The sequence below is a fragment of the Hemicordylus capensis genome, chromosome 4, assembly GCF_027244095.1.
Source record: "Hemicordylus capensis ecotype Gifberg chromosome 4, rHemCap1.1.pri, whole genome shotgun sequence".
NCBI lineage: Eukaryota > Metazoa > Chordata > Lepidosauria > Squamata > Cordylidae > Hemicordylus > Hemicordylus capensis.
The window spans coordinates 260,235,329-260,255,221 of NC_069660.1; the positions used below are offsets into that span (position 1 = coordinate 260,235,329).

General features: G+C 41.4%; 2 protein-coding genes across 7 annotated transcripts in view; one reads left to right on the top strand and one right to left on the bottom strand.

Annotated features, from left to right (window-relative positions):
- Positions 1-6,289, bottom strand: part of PLAG1 (PLAG1 zinc finger) — a 47,129-nt gene extending 40,840 nt beyond the window's left edge. For 2 of the 4 annotated variants that reach the window (XM_053248040.1, XM_053248041.1), the window contains exon 1: positions 6,041-6,289. The gene's annotated coding sequence lies outside the window, so the exon portion shown is untranslated. The remainder of the gene's footprint in view (positions 1-6,040) is intronic. The other 2 variants (XM_053248043.1, XM_053248042.1) reach the window with 2 other exon arrangements.
- Positions 6,290-6,454: 165 nt separating this feature from the next.
- CHCHD7 (coiled-coil-helix-coiled-coil-helix domain containing 7) lies at positions 6,455-19,067 on the top strand. 3 transcript variants are annotated; one of them, XM_053248047.1, is made up of 4 exons: positions 6,455-6,590; positions 14,138-14,217; positions 16,849-16,947; positions 18,720-19,067. In XM_053248047.1, exons 2-4 carry the CDS (start codon positions 14,164-14,166, stop codon positions 18,822-18,824), a joined length of 258 nt encoding a protein of 85 aa, XP_053104022.1. In that variant the 5' UTR covers positions 6,455-6,590; positions 14,138-14,163; the 3' UTR covers positions 18,825-19,067. The 3 variants fall into 3 exon arrangements, with proteins under 3 accessions (XP_053104022.1, XP_053104023.1, XP_053104024.1); XM_053248048.1 differs by lacking the exon at positions 6,455-6,590 and adding an exon at positions 11,612-11,636; XM_053248049.1 differs by lacking the exon at positions 6,455-6,590 and adding an exon at positions 12,515-12,748.
- The last annotated feature ends 826 nt before the right edge of the window (positions 19,068-19,893 follow it).

Consider the following 19,893-nt stretch of genomic DNA (forward strand, 5'->3'; position numbering starts at 1 on the left):
AATCATTTAATATTGTATTTTAATTACAATTTCTACTTTTATAGTGACTAGGTAAGTTTAAGTTGCTGAACTTTGTAAAGATCAATGCTTAAAAGCATTTTTGTGGTAAAAAAATACAATTTACTCATTATTTGAGTTTGTGACGCTATCCTGACATTAAATAGCAAAAATCCATTAAGAACAGTTACCATTAACAAATCCAGTTCGTCCTGTCAACATAGGAATCAGATCTTAGTGGGTGTTTTTTTTAAAAAAAAGAATAGTTTTAGTCTTTAAAAAAGCTGACAACTAATTCCCATTAAACACTTTCTAATCTGATTTCTAGGGATATTCTCTACAAAGCGACACATTTGGCACAATAAGTGCAAATAAGATTATAACAGCTTACTACAAAACACTTTCCCTCATACTGCATTTCCTCCCCTAAAAATGAGTTTTTCTTAATTTTCTCTTACACTTTTCTATTTTTATTTCAAAATGAAACAAAAATGAGTTTTAGATTCCCATTCTCAATATTTATTTAACCACTCTTGGAATAGATTCTTTTTAAAAAGTCATGTAGTAGGAAATGATGCTGATGCACACAAAGTGCTCTTGCTTCTCTCACACACATTATACCAGGTTTATCGATTCACTTATACCTTTACAAAAGTTCTGAAGCCAGTGGGATTATGGAACTGATGAAAGGTGCATCTATACATTAAACATACTGTTATTAAGAATAACACTTCAATTAAGAACAAAGTATTTTTAAAACTTACAAAACTAACCTAACGTTAATATAACTCTATAATCTTTACTACTTGTTGACCTCAGCTTTCAAATTTGCACAAAATTCACATGAAGTCCCAACACTCACAAAAGCTTTGTTAACACAATTATGTGGCAATTCTTAAAATAGATAGATAAAAACAATTATATTAATGGGAGCCCCAACACCACAGTGCATTCAGTAAAAATATTTTGTGAAAATTTAATTCCAGGGGATTGTTCATGCCCTAAAGAAGAGTTACTAACAAATGTAACATGTTCCAGATAGACAGCTAGATGGTAGTAATCGAAGAATTATGTATGAAACCATAAACTAATATACATTATGGCTTACTTAATACCCAACCCTTGTACTGCTACATATATTCACAGCATAGGCACAAAAACTGGGATGATACTAATGTACTATAGCTATACTTAAAACAGCTACTTGTCCAGTACAGAACTACATAACACCATTAAAAGTGCTTAAAACGTCTAGTAGAAATAGTAACATATTCTGTCTACTGCAGTTCTACCCACAAATCCACACCATTTACAAAAAAATCACTAAGTCACACTAATATCTTATGTTTGCTTCCTAATATAGACATTCTCCATTACTGAGATGTTTTACTTGTTTAATGCAGTAGCTATCCACCATATATTAGATTTCAAACATATATTTTGTGTCAGATCAGTACAAAATAATTACATTGTCATATTTTTATTTTAAATAGTTGTCCGTGGCTTTTTAAACAGTTGGTAATTGGTTAAAGATGGACAAGAAGTCATTGGACAGATATTAAACTTTCTCCCCCAAACAAGTGAATTATACTTGCAGGTATTTCTTTCAGAAACATATGTTCAGAGATTAATTTTAACATTATAGTGCAACTCAGTGTACATAATATTGCATATTATAACTCCAAAACTTAAGCTGTCTATAAGCAAAGTAATTCTTCAATATCCAAGAAGATACACATCTTACTGTGTAGGAAGATACCAATATTAGACAGATGGGAAATAAAACCTAAGATATAATCATATCATTATGAGTTCATATCATTATAAGACAGTTCTAGCTACAAGACCAATTCACAATATGAATCAGATGAAAACATTAAAGTGAGCAACTTCAAATATCTGTTCTAACAGAGTAAAATTATGGTGGTTTAACACCACCTTAAACATTTTGTGATAAGGATTAAAAATGTGTGTGTAAAAAACTAGTTTTAAATAAAGAGGAAGAAACAAATTTAGACAAAGATTTTGCTTAAGTAGCATCATATAGTAGTTTGGTCAAGATGCACATAAGAACCTTTCAAAGTATTTCCACAGAAACTGAAGTGTGTAAGATTCATAACTGTTTTAGAATCCACATGATTTGGAACAACTGAAACAAGATCTCAGTAATCCAAATAAACTTGAAAGTTCTTAGAGATAAATACAACTTTACTAACATAATTAAATTCCCTTATTTAAGTTAAACTGTTTCCGGGTATTATAATTCTTAGCATTTTAAACCTATGAAATCAAGTTACTCTACCTATGTGTTAGTTTTATCAATCTTTCCTTTTGAATTACTGTTGTAGCATACCCTCAAAATTAAAAGTATTTTAAAAGCTTCCATAAATGGAGAACATAAGTTAGAGGTTTCCAAAGAATATATTTCCTCTGCAGCATACAATTGATATAATAAAACTGAAGTTACTCAGGTAAGAGATAGATGTACTTTTCCATGTCTACAAAATGGCTTTTAATTTTTTGATTTTGAAGAGTCACCAGATTTTGTGTGTTCCTTTCAACTCCTCTTGCCACACACTTATTGATATGATTCATGTGTATGATGAAGCTTCTGTACAGTTCACAAACTCTTTAATGTATCAGATACATTTAGAATAAGATCCGAAGACTACAGGTTCAATTCCTGCTATCCTAGATGCACTTATGAACTCAGTGTCTTTAACTGGTTGATGAAAATTACTTATCTACAAACACTAGTTACTCAAGTGACATTCTTAAAACATATGGCATGCATCAGCCATTTGCCAAATTTCTGTTTGCTTTCAGGTCACTACCATTTAAATTAAAATAGAAGAAAAAGCTTATAGTAAAAACAGAGAAGTCATCAGTAAAAAGAAGATATGTGCACACAATTTCTTCATGTTAAGCACATTAAGAGAGACCTACTGTCTAGGAATAATTTATGTAATTTAATCTTTAGAACTGGGTCACTAGGGAACTTAGTATTTGCAACTATCTCAGTTAAATACTGCACAATATATTGCAAGGAAGGTACAGGTGCCCCATGATCTCAAAATACTAAGGCTTCCATCCTATGCACATGACACTCAAGTCCCTCTCAGTTCAGAGAACTTAACTTCCAAGTCAAAATGCATGGGTTCAAGTTGCAGATCAGGTAGATCATCGGAGACAGATTTTCTGATACAGAATATATGAAATAAAACTGATGAAGTTTCTCTCAAAATGTAGTCCAACTCTTTGGACATAATACCTGCTCTCTGAACAATTTAGATTGAAAACCTAGATACTGTTAGAGCAAATGACTTCAATAAAAATGTAACTGTGCATGCATGAGAAATGCATGATTGGTTAACAATTTTTTTCAAGTACTATTGTGATGTCAACATACATTTCAAGAAACATTTAAGCAATGACTATATAAAAGGTTTACATCATAGCAGTTGTACATTTTCTGTACACACCAAAATCTATCATGGATACTTCTCTGGAATCTGGTCCAAACCAAAAAACCCAAACAAACTGGCTCCAAACAAATACTAATCACCTATATCAAATTTACTTCTATTTTAGATAGTAGTGCAACAAAGCCAAGTCTAGGAACCCTATAAGTATACATAGGCACTAAAGAGAAATCAAAGCTCCAAGATTGTTTTTACTTCTATATTATGTTCAAAACCTATGTACAAATTTGAACACTACACACAGGTTTAAAGGTTTGTATGTTTAACCTATAAAATGAAACTGAAGATACTCAAATACAAGTAACACACCTATCCACATTTACAAATGGCTATTAAATTATACTATAAAGGGTCATTAGATTTCATGCATTCCTCTGGCCAACACTATACTGAAATACTAGCCAAGCAGTAAGACTGCTTCTACATCACACAGTTCCAAAATCAATTAACATGAATAAGTTAATTAAAATGCAGCCACCATACACTCTTGAAGAGTTACACACTCACGTGTGCGCACTTATGCTTAGGGCCATATACCTATTTTTCATACAAGGGTATGCAGTGACTCTATACATTGCAGCAATCCCACTGGAGTTAATGCCACCAGTAAAAGTAGTCACTGACTTGCCTTCAGAAGTTGATTCAAGTCTTTACACTTTACCAAACCTAAGACATTTACTTTCCTTTTACCAGAAACTCTGCATAGGTGAGGATGGGGAGAAATAAAAAAGGAACTGTCTCTTTAAGATAGCTGCTCTGTCCCTGATCCCACGTGCAAACCATCAACAGAACTTTCATATAAACTTCAGTGTGATCCAAGACAAGGGATCTTTTAAATATAAATATAATGAGAAAAACGCAGATTACATTATTTATGGAATACAAACAGATAAAACAAACAATCCCGGAAAAGTCACTAGTTCTCCTCCAGAAGAGGTGACCTCACTACGTGCATTTTTTCTATGGCACGTTGCTTCAAGTAAATTCTATTCTGAAAGAATGCACTTTACAGACGGGCTACAAATAACCTTGGGATCCATAGGCAACGAAAAGGTGCTGCATAAACCGGAAAGATTTACTCTTTTGCTTTACACATCCTGATTAGAAAGGGAGAAAGGCAATACATAGGTATTACATTTCGCGCCACCTCCCCCATCTTCCATCTGTGCCCCCCCAAAAAACAAAGAGCATGGAAAGGAAAGGTACAAAGTGCCAAATGCAGCATTTATCTTCTTTGCAATTGCTCCTCATTGCCCCAAAGTTGTGCAGCTCGTGCATTCCCACCTCCCACCACCATTCAAGGGAGAAAGGGGATTTTCACGTTCTCGCATTGTCAGGAATGAGCTGTAAAAGAGCTTTTGCCTTTCCAAAACAGTCATCAACAACAAAAATAGGCACCAGTGTTAACTCCTCGCTCTCTGAGAGCTGAAAAACCGACACGAGGAGACGCGGGGCTCAATTTAACCTCCTAGGTGAAAATCGGGGCACGGATACGAGGTGGGGCAATTTTTAGGGATTTTCGGGGCTATTTTTTATTTTGTTATATGCCTCAGTTCTCCCTCCATTTTGGTTGTTTATGATACTGACAACAAGCTGTCCCTGCGCTCTCTCTCCGGATCTCTCCTGCTTTCAGTTAACGAACCCCCCACTCCCCAATGCAACCCACCCTCCAAGCTGCCTTGCCTTTTGGACTTCTCTCCAAAACCCATACAAGAAGGGGAGGAAAAGCCTCCCGGGCTTAACGAAGGCAGAAAGGAGACAATTTCGATCCTTTATGAGGTGAAGGGGGGAAGAAAAAAAACTTTTGTCCAATAAAAAGAGAGAGAAGAAGGGCGCTGCATGCTCCAAAGAGACTCCAGAACCCCCTAAAGCTTTATCCGCGGGGTCCCTGGCACCCACTCCAGAGAGTGCAACCCCCCCGGAACGTTTCTGCGCAAAATGTAGCCGATTTGGTGTTATGGGTGAATTTATATTAATTTTCTCTCATTTTTGGGCACCGCGGGCTCTAATGTCTTCCGCTCCCTTCTCGCTGCTACTGCTGCTGTCACTATATTCACAGCACACAGACGCTGGAGCTCAGGGAAGGCGGGGGGAGGAAAGAGAGAGACACACGGAGAGAAGAGGTGGGAAAGCGGGGGGGGGGGGCTCGCAAAGTTTCTGCACGACTCCCCAACCACTAACAAGAAGCGAGGGGAAAGCAAAGACCCTCCTCGCAATCTCTCATGAAACTCTCTCTGTTCACTGGAAGAGGGAAGCTGGGCTGGGGGGGGGGGGGAGGCGGGTGAGGAGGGAAACTCTAGTCCGAGACCTGAAGAAAGTGAGGCGTATTTTCAGGGCGCTCTCCCGGGTTGCGTCCGGGGGCCCCCACAAGAAGGGCGGCAGAGCCCAGGAGTGCGAAGGAGGGAGAGATGGAGCCGCACAAACTTTCCTTGCTGCTGCTGCTGCTCCGCTCTTTTCCTCCCCCCTCTCCTCCTCCTCCTCCTCCCCTTCAGAATTTAAATAACCCTAATATTTCCCTGCTGAACCCCGGCTCCTGACCCCCAAACCCGCAACAGACTCACCGCGGGAGCCTTAGCATCCCTTCAGCGCCTTCTTCCCGCCTTTTACAGGGTTCTCCGATTTTTCTGTAATTTTTTCCCCATATTTCGGGCTGGACGCGGCGGGCCTGGAAATTGTTTGCTTTCCCCTCTTTCCAGCAGCCATTGTAGTGTATGCGCTGCGGTGCAGCTCAGCCTGCCGCACACGCCGCGCCCACACCGCCAGCCGCCCACACGCGCCGCGGGTTGGACACCTCCCCCTGTCACTCAGCTCTCTAGCCACACCCAGACGGCGGCGCCTTCTGCCCTCACGGCTCGTCCCGTTGGTAAGAGAGAACGCCGCTCGAAAAAGACAGGGGAGGGACCGAGCGCGGATTGGCCGATGCGCGAGTCCTTTGCTGCTGTCCTTCAAAGGGTTCGGGCGAGTAGGATTGGGTCGGGCTGCGGGGCCAGAAATGGGGTAGGCTGCGCCTCATATAAGGCGGCTGCCCAAGCCGCTGACGTCTTTCGAGTTGGAGAAGAATCTGGAGCCCGCCAGTCGGCTGGTCTCGAAGCGGCGGTGACGGCGGAGGAGGTGAGTGAGTGTCGTCTCCTCTCCTCCAGGAGCTCCCTGGTGCGCGGAAGCCGTCGAGGTCTGGCGCGACTTGGCTGGTGGCTTCGGCCTGGCCAACTACTCCGGCTTACGTTCTTGCCTAGTGTGCAAGGCAGGCAGCTCCTGTCCTTTAGAAGGGAAAGTGGAGAGCATGGTGCTGGCAGCGGTAGGCAATGATTGGGGTGGGTGCTTGCTTCGATGCCCCCCGCGGAGGATTTGATCCTCCGCGCTGCGTCTCCCGGGCAGAGGAAGTATGAGTGAAAGTCCAGGAAGCTGCTCTTGCAAGGGGCCGCGCATAGAGAGGGTGATGACCGGGCAGAGGCAGGATTCCTGTAGCCGTCTCTCCTCCTTGCTCTGGGTAGCTCAGCTGGTACCAGTAGCCCTCCCCACCGCGCCACTTGGGGGAGAGCGCGCGTGTTCGGGGCCAGGAGCAGGCGCTTGCACCCTCTCCTTCTCTGCTCGCGCTCTCTCACTTCGTGGCTTCTACCAGAAGCAGCCGCTGCCACACCCCCTTTCCCCCCGCCTTTCTCGGGTTGGCCCTGCTGCTGGCTGGTCCCAATCCGCCTCACGGTGCGGCCTCGGAGAATACGAGGAACTGCTGCGTCTAGCTCTGTGTGTTTAAAGAGCAGCTGCCACCTTGTGTCCACTGCTCACTGGTGCTTTCTCTTTGGGCTCTGTGGTGAGGAGGATTATAGGAACATAGGGAGCTGCCTTCTCCCGAGTCAAACGCTTAGTCCATCTAGCTCAGTATTGCCTACACAGGTGGGCAGTGCTTTCTCCAGGGTTGCAGGCTGGAGTCCCTCTCAGCCCCAGCAAGAGAGGAGAGCAAGCTACTGGGCAAAGGTAGTTGCTGCTGGTTCTGCAAGGAGAAAGTGCGGCTGCTCCCCCTGGCTCATGCCCTTTCTGGGGAACCTTGCTCCTCCTAGTCCATTGTGCCATGGTGCCAAGAGTGAAGGGGATAGAGAAGCAGCTCTAAGGAGCGGCTGTTGCCTACTATCTCTCACCCATGTTCTTAGGATCTTCCACCCCGTGTGTGCACAAGCATACTTTCTTCCCCTGTGGGAGGTATGGTGGGTAGGAACTAGACAGAAATTGTTCTACACTGAGCAGCCACCACATTCCCTGGGTAGCCCTGATGGGGCTAGAGATCTTGGACTCTGAAGGCAGAGGAAGAGATCTTGGTGCCGCTCTGCCTTCCAGGAGAGACCTTGTCTATAGTAGTGGCTTCAGCATCTACTGACCACCTCGGCAGCTGCCCCTGCTGTCAGCCTGCATGAAGAGTCGCTAGAAGCCCTCACTGGGATAGAACAGCAGAAAAGAGGCTGGATTGAAACTGTGTACATGGCAAAGGGATCAGTGAGTGACAGGTGTGACAATCTAGGCTCTGCTTCCCTTTCGGTCCTACCAAAAATGACTATTACTACTTCTGCTGTTCCCAGCTGGGTGCTTCTTCTTATAGCAGTTGATGGGGAGGTTGAGAGCAAGATTACCTTGGCTTGGTTCCCCAATATGGCATACATGCCTAATGTTTTGGCCGCTACCTTTCTCAACAGTATTAAAATTCTTGATAGATGCCATCCGGAGAGTCCACAATGGTGGAATCTTTTGTAAGTGTCAGGAAATATTTTTATCTCTGAGGAAAGCTGAGGCCAAAACACATTGGGTATATGTACAACATTAGATGAAGTTTAAGCTCCTTTCCCCCCCTTTCCACTTGTTTTGATATTGTCCCTCTCTTTGTGTTTGAGGGGAGTAATGCCAGCTTGCAGCATCTACACCTTCTGGAGCCTCTGTGTTAGATTGTCAGCCATTAAAGCAAACCTCTTGGACAGATACATAAAATCAAAAGCAAGATGTACTATTTCTTCCCACTTTTCTGTAGTTGGGGTTAATATTCTCCCACATGCACTCACTTTCCTTTCCCCATGCCTAGTGACTTTCTTATGCTTTTGCTCTGTTTCAGTGAATTGTGGGGAAGCAGCTTGGCCAGCATGGGATAGCTGTTGTATTTATGTTCTCCATTCATGGGAACAGCTAGTTGGACAGACGCTTGCTCAGATCTAACAGGATTGGTCTTATGGAGTATCCTAGGGTCGCAAATAGATTGTAAATGATTTATGTGACAAACTGTCATTTATAACTTACAGAGGGAGTGGGTGGCCTCTGCTAGATATTTTGAGTTGCTCCTCTCTCACTTGTCATTTATTCTTTTGGCTCTCTGTGACCTTTCACTTCCAATAAACAATTCTCTACTTATTGAAGATTGGCATGTTCTTCCTCTTAACCTGGCATTAAGCTCTTATGTTAAAATCAGAAAAGAACTCCTTCTAGACCATAAGAGGAATCGAGACAGCTATTAAGCTTTGTAAACTTAATAAATGCTTGAGAGCATTTATTTGTACGTGGATAATGGCGCAGTGGGAAATGACATGCCTAGCAAGCATGAGGTTGCTGGTTCAAATTCCCGCTGGTATGTTTCCCAAACATATAGGGAACACCTCTATGGGGCAGCAGCAATATAGGAAGATGTTGAAAGTCATCATCTCATACTGTGTGGGAGATGGCAATGGTAAAGGTTGACTCAGCCTTCCATCCTTCCGAGGTCGGTAAAATGAGTACCCAGAATGTTGGGGGCAATATGCTAAATCATTGTAAACAGCTTAGAGAGCTCTGGCTATAAAGCGGTATATAAATGTAAGTGCTATTGCTATTGCTAAGTGCTAAACCCCTCCTATATTCTGCCAAAGAAAACCACAGGGCTCTGGTCGCCAGGAGTCGACACCGACTTGACGGCACACTTTATCTTCACCATATCTTTACGCTTTTCTTCAGAGTTATGAGAAGTGGGGACCTTCAACATATCTGGAAAAAAACAACAACCAGAGGCTCTTACAGATTCAAATGCAACAGGATGAATGTCTGCCTGTTCTCCTGCAATGTCAGGCACTCTGTCCCCTTTGTGGGGGGAAATGCAACTCAAATCTGGATGTCAGGTTGTAGGTAAATAGAGATTACTAGTCCCAGGGCTGAAGCAAGTTCTTTCCTGTGGGGAAAATGGTTGCACTAGTGTTGACATTACCATTTGCTTCTTAAGGGGTAGCATTTGGCCTTGCTGCTCTCAGTAGCTGAGGACATGCAATTGTTAGCCCAATTTAGGCAGCTGACACTGGCCCATATATTTCACATAATGTCTCATCTAAAACTAGTTGCTGACTGGTGTTGCAGTCAGTAATGGGTGGTGTTGTACCACTTGTTGGTGGTGCCACTAAGTATGACATATGGTGTCCAAAAGAGCGGAGGAACATTTTTTATTGCCTGTGTCTTCTCTTCTCTCCCACGCTCCCCTAAAGCTGTAATCCGAACACCTACCTACCACAGCGATTTCCCTCTTCTGTGATGCAGTTTTTTTGTTATAAGGCTAGCCATTCTTCCTTCTGTAATGTAGCACTACTGCATCTGCACTACTGTATATGCACTGTCAACCCTATGGGCAAGGACCTCCAGTTAGGAAGCAGCCTAACATTTAATAGAAAAATTTTCTGCTGCACAAAAACAACCTTGTGGATTCCAAAGCACTCTCCTTCACTGACACATTTAATTACTGCCAAAAATGTCTCTGGAGTTAAGAGCAGCAGGAAATATTCTGATATTTCTAAACAGAAAAAAGCCTGAGGTCCAATATGTTGAAGAACAAATACTTGTCAGTGTCTACACATTTTAGTATTAATGGATATGTTTAAAAAGTGAAATGTTAACATGGATAAGAACTGAAGACAGGTATTTGGATTTAGTCCCATTTAAAAAAATACACATTAAATAAAAAAAAGTTCAAAAAGGAATATTTAGGTTGGACAGTTAACCATGGACATTCTCAGATATTTTATGCCTTTTATTGATAGTAAGACTATTTTGACTAGTTCTAGCACTTTTTAAAAGTGCTGATTCTCTTTATTTAGCAGGGGGAGAGCAACTGGCCCTATCCATCCCCAGCACAGAATCCCTCCAATGGCTGTTGCTTGTGTCTTATGTTTCTTTCTTTTTTTTAAGATTGTGAGCCCTTTGGGGTCAGGGAGCCATTTTTATTAATATCTATGTAAACTGCTTTGGGAACTTTAGTTGAAAAGCAGTATATAAATATTTGTAACTTTATTTGTTAGCCACCCCATAACAAATGGTTTTCTGGGTGGTTCACAACACAGCATTAAAACATGAAATGATTGAAATAAAAAAGCATAACACATTATCATAACAGACCAAAAGGGGAAAAACGATAAAATACAAAACAATTTTAAAACTCTCTTAAAATTAGTTAAAAATCAAATTTGAAAATCAAAATTTAAAAAGCCTGAGTGAACAAAAAGGTCTTTACCTGGCATCTAAAACAACAAAGTCAAGAAGCCAGGTGAATCTCACTGGGGAGGCTATTCCATAAATTGGGTGCACCCACCAAAAAGCCCCTCTCCCTAGTAGCCACCCGCCACACTTGGTTTGGCAGGGGCATTTGGAGGAGGGCCTCCGAAGAAGATCTTAAGGTCCAGGTGGGTGGAGGAACCTATATTAAACTTCTTATTAAATGCAAACTTGTTTAAGAATATGAACTACATTTAGCACTCAAACATATACTGTTCATATTTTTGCATTTAAAAATGCAAGTGCATTTGGTTTATTCAGTTAATATACCCATTGCTGGGGGTAGAGTTGCTGTATTGTAAGATACCCTTATTCTTCCCCCCGCCCACACACACTCTCCATTTTTTGAACTGGCACAAAGGACTATATTATTTGTCCTTATAATGTAATTAAGGTGTAACAATGAATTTGGATATCTGTTGTACTTTATAACACTACCCAAGAGCTCAATATGATTTCATCATAAACATGTTTTTGTTTTCATTTATCTAGGAGCAGGGGTGTCATAAGAGAGTGGCCCATGGGGCACAGGGTCCAAACGGAGTCACAGAGCCCTGAATCTCATCAGCCAGCTCCCTCCTCCATGACTTCTTCCAGAAAGGAACTGCAGCCATGGAGGTGCCTGCACAGAACATGGGAGAGAGCTCCTAGCCTCATTTAGCTTGATGCTGCTTCTACCTTCATACATGCTGGATATTTTAAAAAAATTGTGGCCAATATGATTGAGTTTAAAAGTTGGGGTTTGAGCCCAGGCCCTGGATCTTTTAAGCACCTAGCAATGCCTCTGCCTAGGCGAGAACAGTGGGTTTGCTGCTGAGTGCATAGGAATGGTCTTCACGTGTCATTTTAACTGTCCATCAGGATGGCTAGTTTCATTTGTCTGTTCTATATCCCACTCTGTCACCAAGAATGATGACATTATCTCTTCCTCTCCCTCTAATCACAATCTGTGTCTGAAAGATCAATAGCTTTTTCTGGGCTTTCATTTTGAGCTTCATTACCTGAAGACTGCCGACCTGAGGGGCAGCACACGGTAACCTCTGCCCTCAACCAGAGGACTTAGGACCACTGAGAGGTTGCACCCTGGGAAGATCAGCCTAGCTTTAGCCATTGGCCAGAGGAGTAGGAGCTGCAGGAAAGTTGCTTCCTTGTCAGAAAGAATGTTGCTAAGGGCTGCTGGGCTGTATATACTGCTCCCTACTGCAGTGCAAAGGGATCAGTTGCAGGACCAGACTGCATCGTACCAGACTGCATTGCCAGAGGAGGATTGACATGCATTGTTGTTTTCCACTTGAGGCAGAAGTTGAAGGAATTTGGTAAAGGCCTTGCTACTATATAGTGAGGATAATACATTTAGCAACCTTGCACTGCACCATATAGCTGAAGGTGTTCTGTAGCATTTAAAAGTACTCTATTGACATCACCACCTTGAGATTGTTTTAATGAAAGGCAGTATAAAAATTTAACAATAGTGTAATGATCAGGCAGTAACAGCCTTTCCTTTCCTGTGAAGAGTTAACTGGAAGTATACCCTGTCCTGACTGACAGGCAACTGATCAGTCACTCAGCACACAGTGGGTGGGACCTTGAGGGCCATGCGGCAGGTTTCGCTTTGTTCAGTGGGAGCCAGGATAGGCTTGCAACAGGAGGTGGACCAACCAGGGAGATGGCTACGAAATGAACTGCAGATCCTTGAGAGGCAGCACTGCAGGATAACTGAATCTCATCAGGTGAGGGGTGAGTTTTCAAGGAAAAAGGAACTTAGTCTAGGGAACAGTTTGCTAGTCAGTTTGTGTCAGAAACTTGCGGGTTTTTGCATGTGCCTTGCATAAGGATTTACAACTGTTCTAGGTTGTTTTTTGTGTACTGCAACTAAGCTAAGAAATGCTGAGCCTGTGCCATTCCAACAGAGAGTTGCAAAAGTCTTTGTAAACTCTTAAAAGGTGCCTTTTGTATTTTCTTATGTCTATGTACTTTGCAACTGGATAACCACGATTTTTAAATTGTGCCGCCCCAATATCATCTGAGGGTGCTTTTTGAAATACTCTTGCAGCTACTGAGTGTTCGTTTTACCTGTAACTAAAGGCTGGGAAAGCCTCAGATGGGAAAAGTCTGTAGTATTTGGAATAAAGTTTATTTTGCTTTTTTTGTTTACAATTTCAGTAAGCCTCTTGAGTGGATTTTTAACCCAGAAAAGTGGGGCTGGAAAGGATTTTTTGTCTCTGGTGCAACACACTTCTCAGTTTGATTGTTCAGCAACTCTACCAAGTTTTCTCATCACGTGTAGGCTTGTACATGGAGGTTTTTGTGTACTTTTCCAATAGTAAAGAGAAGGAGGGTTTCCCTGGAAATTAACCCAAGCAAGGGGAGGATAAGCTCTTGATTAATGGGTGTAGTGGCAGTGTATTATCTACCACCAAAGATTGGGGGAGCAGTCTTTGTGGGTGAAAGCAAGAGAAGATGATTCAGCATTTTTCTTCCCCTCATGTGGGATTGCTTTAAGACAAAGGCTTGGTGAAATCTGCTACAAATAAATAAATATCTTGCTTGTTCTAGTGATAAGTTAAAACGCTGTAGCAGCACTAAAGAGATGTATAGAAGTGTGGATTGACTCTGTAACCATTTTTTTAAAACTTAAAAATATATTTCAGTCAACCTTCTGAAAGAGAATTTATTACACAGAGTCCCCCCCCCCCCCCTTTTAGTAATGAATTCTGAGTTTTCAATGTTGAGCCTTTAGGGTAGAAAGTGGTATGGAGAATGTTCCTGTTCCTCACCTCAATTCTCTGCATCTGAATGACTTGACTCATACCTGTATAAACTTTCCCAACTTAATTGTCCAGTTAGTTGCTTGCAGTGGGAACAATAAAGGTAGAAAATACATAGGCTTCCCTAGATTTTTCTTTATGCTACTAAGGGATGGGTTCTAGAAGTCAGTCTCATTAATGAAAATAATTTGAAGAGATTAAAAGCTTTTAGATGGTGCCGGGGTGAGGGGGGAAGAGTGAAAGATCATCTATGGGTTGCCTCCACTTCTACTGACTGATAAAATCCTCATTAAGGTAGAAAATGCTATTTTTAGTAGGTATCTGTTAAAGCTGTTTTTCCCTCCCTTCTAGCTGTCATCAACAGAAAATACATCTTTATGTCCAGAAAACTGCAGCGACTTCGAGACCTTGACATAAATCCTTGTCTAGCGGTCAGTTCACTTGTATTATTGTTGAGATTCATTACTTAGATTTTGTAACTTTGTACGGAGATGTGGGGGGAAAAACCTTTCGCTGAAAAATTTGTAAAACAGGAAAAACTCCCCATACTTTATTTTTCTACAAGCCGACCCTGCACAGAGCATCTGTGCACTTTTGGGGCCGGCCACCTCCCCCACCCCCAGTCTCCAGCGGGGCCGAGTGCCGCCGCCTGTCGGGCCCGCCGAGAAACACTTGCCAGCCTTTGCAGCCAGCCCCCCACCCCCAGTCCCAGTATCAAGGCCCGCTGCCACTGCCACCTCCTCGGCCGGTCCTCCTCCTCGCTCCTTGCCCCACCCGTCGCTGGCAGGCCGGGCCCGCCAGTGGCCCTGGCCCACGCCGCGGCCAATTGTCCTCTCTCCTCGGTGCACCAGCCAATCAGGCACCTCCGCAGCCCAGCCAATCAGCTGGGCTGCCTGGACGCCTTTTGGAAGGCACACCTAGGAGAAATATATATAGAGAGATGGGAAATTTTCCAGCTGTCTGTTTGAAGAACGTTTGAGATACAATGAGGGGAATTAATATGGTGAAGGTGTTTATTACGATATAAGTAGGTAGCATTGCAAATCAGATCAAATAGCATGCCAAGTCAATCTATTAGATCATCAGGAAAATTTGTACAGTGAGTTATTTGGGGGGGGGGAACAAATGCAGATTGTATGAAAATGAGAAAATTTGCATGGAGAAATTTTCCAATTCAAAAATTTCCAGGAAATGCACATCTTTGCTTTGTGCAATAAAGAGGTTTTCTCTTTGAAACAAATAGGTCAGCAGTACTTGCATGATAATTTCCTTTTGAGAATGTAGTGGGCTTTCCCTGGATTCTGTGGTTAAAGTAAAGGTAAAGTGTGCTGTCAAGTCAGTGTCGACTCCTGGTGACCACAGAGAAGCCTACAATTTATTACAGCTTGGTATTCAGTTGTTAAACTGGGTATTTGACTTGTGTCTGTTCAATAATAGAAGCGGCAGTCTACCACTATCAATAATAAAAACACAAGCATCTACACCAGAATTCTTCTTTGAGCACAATGCTAGTTCAGAATCCTTTTGTCAATATCCATATTTTTCTTTTGATCATCTAGTATTGTATACCATTTAGTGTGCAAGGCATGCATCTTTAAAGAATTATCAATGTCTTCCATGCAGCTTCAGCTACATAAGTAAGCTGCTTTGTGATAGGATATATTTTGTCTTTGGCCACCTGGAATACAGGTGGTCCTCATCACCCGTGGTTCTGGCAATTGCAGTTTCATGTATCTGCAGAAGGGTCATAGAGATCTGTTATCTTTATCCTTGGTTAGAAAATTCACGTATTTGCAGCTACAGAAGTGACTTCTGGTATCACTTCTGGCCGCCATTTTAAAGCACAGAGCCATTATAAAACTCTTCCTTTTAAAATAAAAAGGGGGGGATGCAGCTGACGGGGTTTGGGGGGACATTTTTGGAGCCCTGAAGCTCTGGAGAGCAAGCTACTGTGAGGCTCCACTCCTAGTTCGCCCCTCCCACTTCTTAGGCATTTTAAGGCATTTTTTCCTTGGAACCTAACCCCCCAATCCCCATAAAGTTAAGGTCGTCTTGTTCACGGTTTACACATTCACGCTAATTGGAGGGAACGAAACCCCTGCAAATAACAAGGGCCACCTGTGCTGCAGTTATCTAAAAATCTTTAAGATTCCCACTTGAGTAGAATTTGTTGCATTTAACAGCTTTTCTAAATTGTATTTATTCATACTTTATTCATAAATTGTATTTATTCATATTGATAGAAGATTTAACCTCTGAAAACTTTCAGTTTTAAAAGTTTGTTTTTGTATGTGTATTTGACTTTTTCAGTGCTTAGGTATTTCACCTTTATGCAGTATTCTTCAGTTCTGGAAACTGGTAGAATTCCCTGAACCAGATCTCACTCTTCTATTCTCCACATTTTAAATAGATAGAAAACATAGCTGCAAATGTGGGTGTAACTTTTTAAAATTCTTCTTTCTAAAACATTTTAGGGAAATAGGATCCTGTTCAATTGGAAATCCATTAGCTTAACTTTGAATATCACCCAGTTTAAAGAATTGCATTCTCAGGTATTTCTTGTGCATCTAACAGGCAGTTGTGAGGGGAGAGAGAGAAACTTTATTACAATTATAGATCAGACAGTACATCAAAAGCAGTTGGGTGATGTTATAGGGTATTCATTCATTCATACCTCTTAGTCGTAACTGGTGACTCGCCTTTATCTTAGGGTAGCCCGGGGGGGGGGGCGGGGGGAGAGGCACCAACATGTACATATCCAAGTTCTTGGTATACTACTTGACACATATAGTAATGGGATGTGTTCATTTGGAAAGGAAGTTCAGGGTGCTGTTTCTGCTGCATGTCTATTAGTTACCTTTATTTAGCTGACCAGGTACCAAACATCTTGAACTCATTACCTGACTCCTAGTTTTAGGTTTGTTCAGAAGTATGCCTCGTTGAGTATAGCGTGTCTTGCTTTCTCATGAGTATGCTTAGGATAAAGTGTAAATTCCTTTCATATTCATTCATTCATTCAATTTCTTGATATTGATATTCATTCAATTTCTTCAATATTGAAGGAAACAGATGCCTCTACAAAATGTATGGATGAGAATAACTACAATAAGGATATGTGCAGCATATATTTTTTAAGGTACAAAAGCTGCAGAAAATTTTGGGTAAGTATGCTTGAGATTTCTCATTATTTGCACTGTAATTGGAAAGTTTGAAGTTATCTGATATTTTTATATCTGAATTCACAAGATCATGGAAACATGGCAACATTTTTTAGCAGTGCAACCAATGTTAGAAAACTTGGTGCATGCAGGTAGAGTTGAGCCAGCTGGACTCAAATAATGCAGTTCCTAGAATCTGTGTTAAGATTTAATCCCAATAGGATAGTGTGAACTCTGATTTGGTGTGGATCAGGCGCTGGCTAATTATTTAAGCCTGCAGAGTTGCACTCTTTCTTTTACCCAGCAGCTTGGAAACCAGATTACAACTATTTGGCACCTTGGGACAGGGTGGCGTTACCTGGATATTGCTGGTAGCTAAGCAATGAAGCACCACACTTTATTATTATATTCCATCTTTGCCTGCATAGTTCTTCAGACTGGCATCTTCTCTAAAGCTTTGGCAGACTAATGAAATTGGGCCCTCCAAGTCCCAAGTTTATAATGAAGTATGTATAGTAAAGTATGATGCTCTGGGCCAGGGTTTCTTACCCTTGGGCCACCAGATGTTGTTGGACTACAACTCCTAGAATCCCCAGCCACAAAGGCCATGTCTGGGTATTCTGGGAGTTGTAGTCCAACATCATCTGGGGGCCCAAGGTTAAGAAACCCTACTCTGAGCAGTTCCAAAGAGCACATAATTTCCTGGCTATGCCAAAATAGTCTCAGGACTATTGTGGGCTGCCAATACAGCATTGCTGGTGTAGAGCATGAACAGATCAGTTGCTTTGCATTCTAATTTTATTTTATTAATCATTTTTTACATTTCTATTGTCCTTTCTATACTGAATTAACAAAATTTCTCCAGCTGTACACTTTAACAGAGAAGAATGCCTCTCTTATTTATTTTATTTTATTTTATTTAACAAGTCTATATACTGCCCAAAACTGGGCAGTTTATAACAGTACAATAACAACAAATAAAAATGTTAAAACATAATTTAAAATTTAAAACAACGTGAAACCTATTAAAAAAACATGAAACTATTAAAACAGTATTTAATTAAAAGCCTGGGTCAGCAACGACTGTTTAAAAGTTGAAAGAGATGGGAAGACCATTATTTCAGCAGGGAGTGTGTTCCAAAGCCTCGCGGCAGCAATGAAAAAGGCCTGTCCCTGAGTAGCCACCAGATGAGCTAGTGGTAATTGCAAATGAACCAAATGCTTTGCAGTTGATGTGTGTCAGTTGGTTACATCTGTGGACTGCTGCATTGCAACAGTTGTTTGTTTACCCCAGTGTATGGAAACAAGTAAGGGGAAGTCTGTCAATACAACAGGTCTCTGAAAATAAATTGGAAGCTCGATATTTAAAATTTTCAAATACTGTACTTTTGTGATAATTGCCACCAACTCGCTTGGTGGCTACACAGAGACGGGCCTTCTCGGCTGCTGCCCCAAGATTGTGGAATGTGCTCCCTGCTGAGATACGATCCTCCCCATCTCTGGCAATTTTCAGAAAACACATCTCTTCAACCAGGCTTTTTCAGCTTTTTAAAACTTGTTTTTAAATTGTTCTGATTGTTTTAATTGTTGTGTTATGTTTTTAATTGTTAATTATTGTTTTATGTTTTATAATTTTTTAAATTATTAATGGATTTTAATGGTGTTTTAATGTAAACCGCCCTGAGCCTTTTGGAAGGGCGGTATAAAAGTTTTAATGATAGATAGATAGATAGATAGATAGATTGATTTAAATTATTAAGTGTTTGTATTTCTAGAATGGGATCATGATGCAGAGAAGAAAAGATGGAATAAATCCAGCTATGCCTACAGCTGAAGAGAGAGAGGAGATCCTGGCATCAATAGGAAGAATACCATACTGACCATCCAACACTACTGACTTAAGATGTACAATGGTTTTAGTGTAAATGAGGCGATCTGGAAAGAATGTTGAAAGCTACCACTAGCCATTTGGCCGAGTACCCTTGTACAATATCCTTTGCTTCTGCAAGTTTGTTTTTATTGCAGACAAAGCAGTAATCTGATACTTTTATTTCTTTATCTCAAGCTTAACATACATAGTAAGTAGGAGGAACTTACAGAAATAAATTAACTTTTTTTCATGATGGGACTTTGTTGATTTGTGGACTTTGGTAATGCAAAGATATGAAGAGTTTTCCAGCTTTCCTTTCACTTGCCAAACACTTTTTCCTTCCATGGTTGTAAGCTGGAACCAACATTTGAACTCACAAGCCTAAGCTTTCACCTATGGAACAGCCATATAAGCTGTGGCAATACCTGGTAACTGGTCATGGAATAAAAGACCAGGCTATAGATGCCTGTTGCCCCATAGAAATATACTTCTTTGTAGGCAATATCAGAAACCCTTCAATGTTGCAAGGGAAAGTTCTGTGAACAGTGAATATGCGATATTGGAGTGTTTAACCCAAAAAAGCGGTTGGGTTCCACACTCAGGTGACATGAGTGGCTGGGTCATTTAAATGGTCATTCTCCCTGCTTACCAGGTAGCGTGCAGGGAGGCTTTAAGTGGTCTGTGCAAGTGGCCCGTTGGAGTTGCCTTAAGAATCCCCATGTGCCAGCCCAGAAGCTGGTGCATAGGAAGACTTAAAGAGGCAACACAAGTGGTTAAGATCTAGCTATCGCAGGGGTAGATAACAAATAAGGTAAATGGACCCTCACCCCCCGGTAACTAAATAGATATGCACGCAGGTAGCCCACGATTGAGTGAAACCATCAATGCAGAACCTGTGGTAATCAAGGATCTCCTGTACTGTAGATTGAATCCTGTGGAGATGCCCTACAAATACCTAGAGGATCAACAATAATTCCCTTGCAGTCACTATCTGCCATCAATACTATTCTTATTTCTTAGGAAGTTTCTCCTGGGTGATAATCTGATGTAGTGCCATATACATAAAGAGTAACTACTGT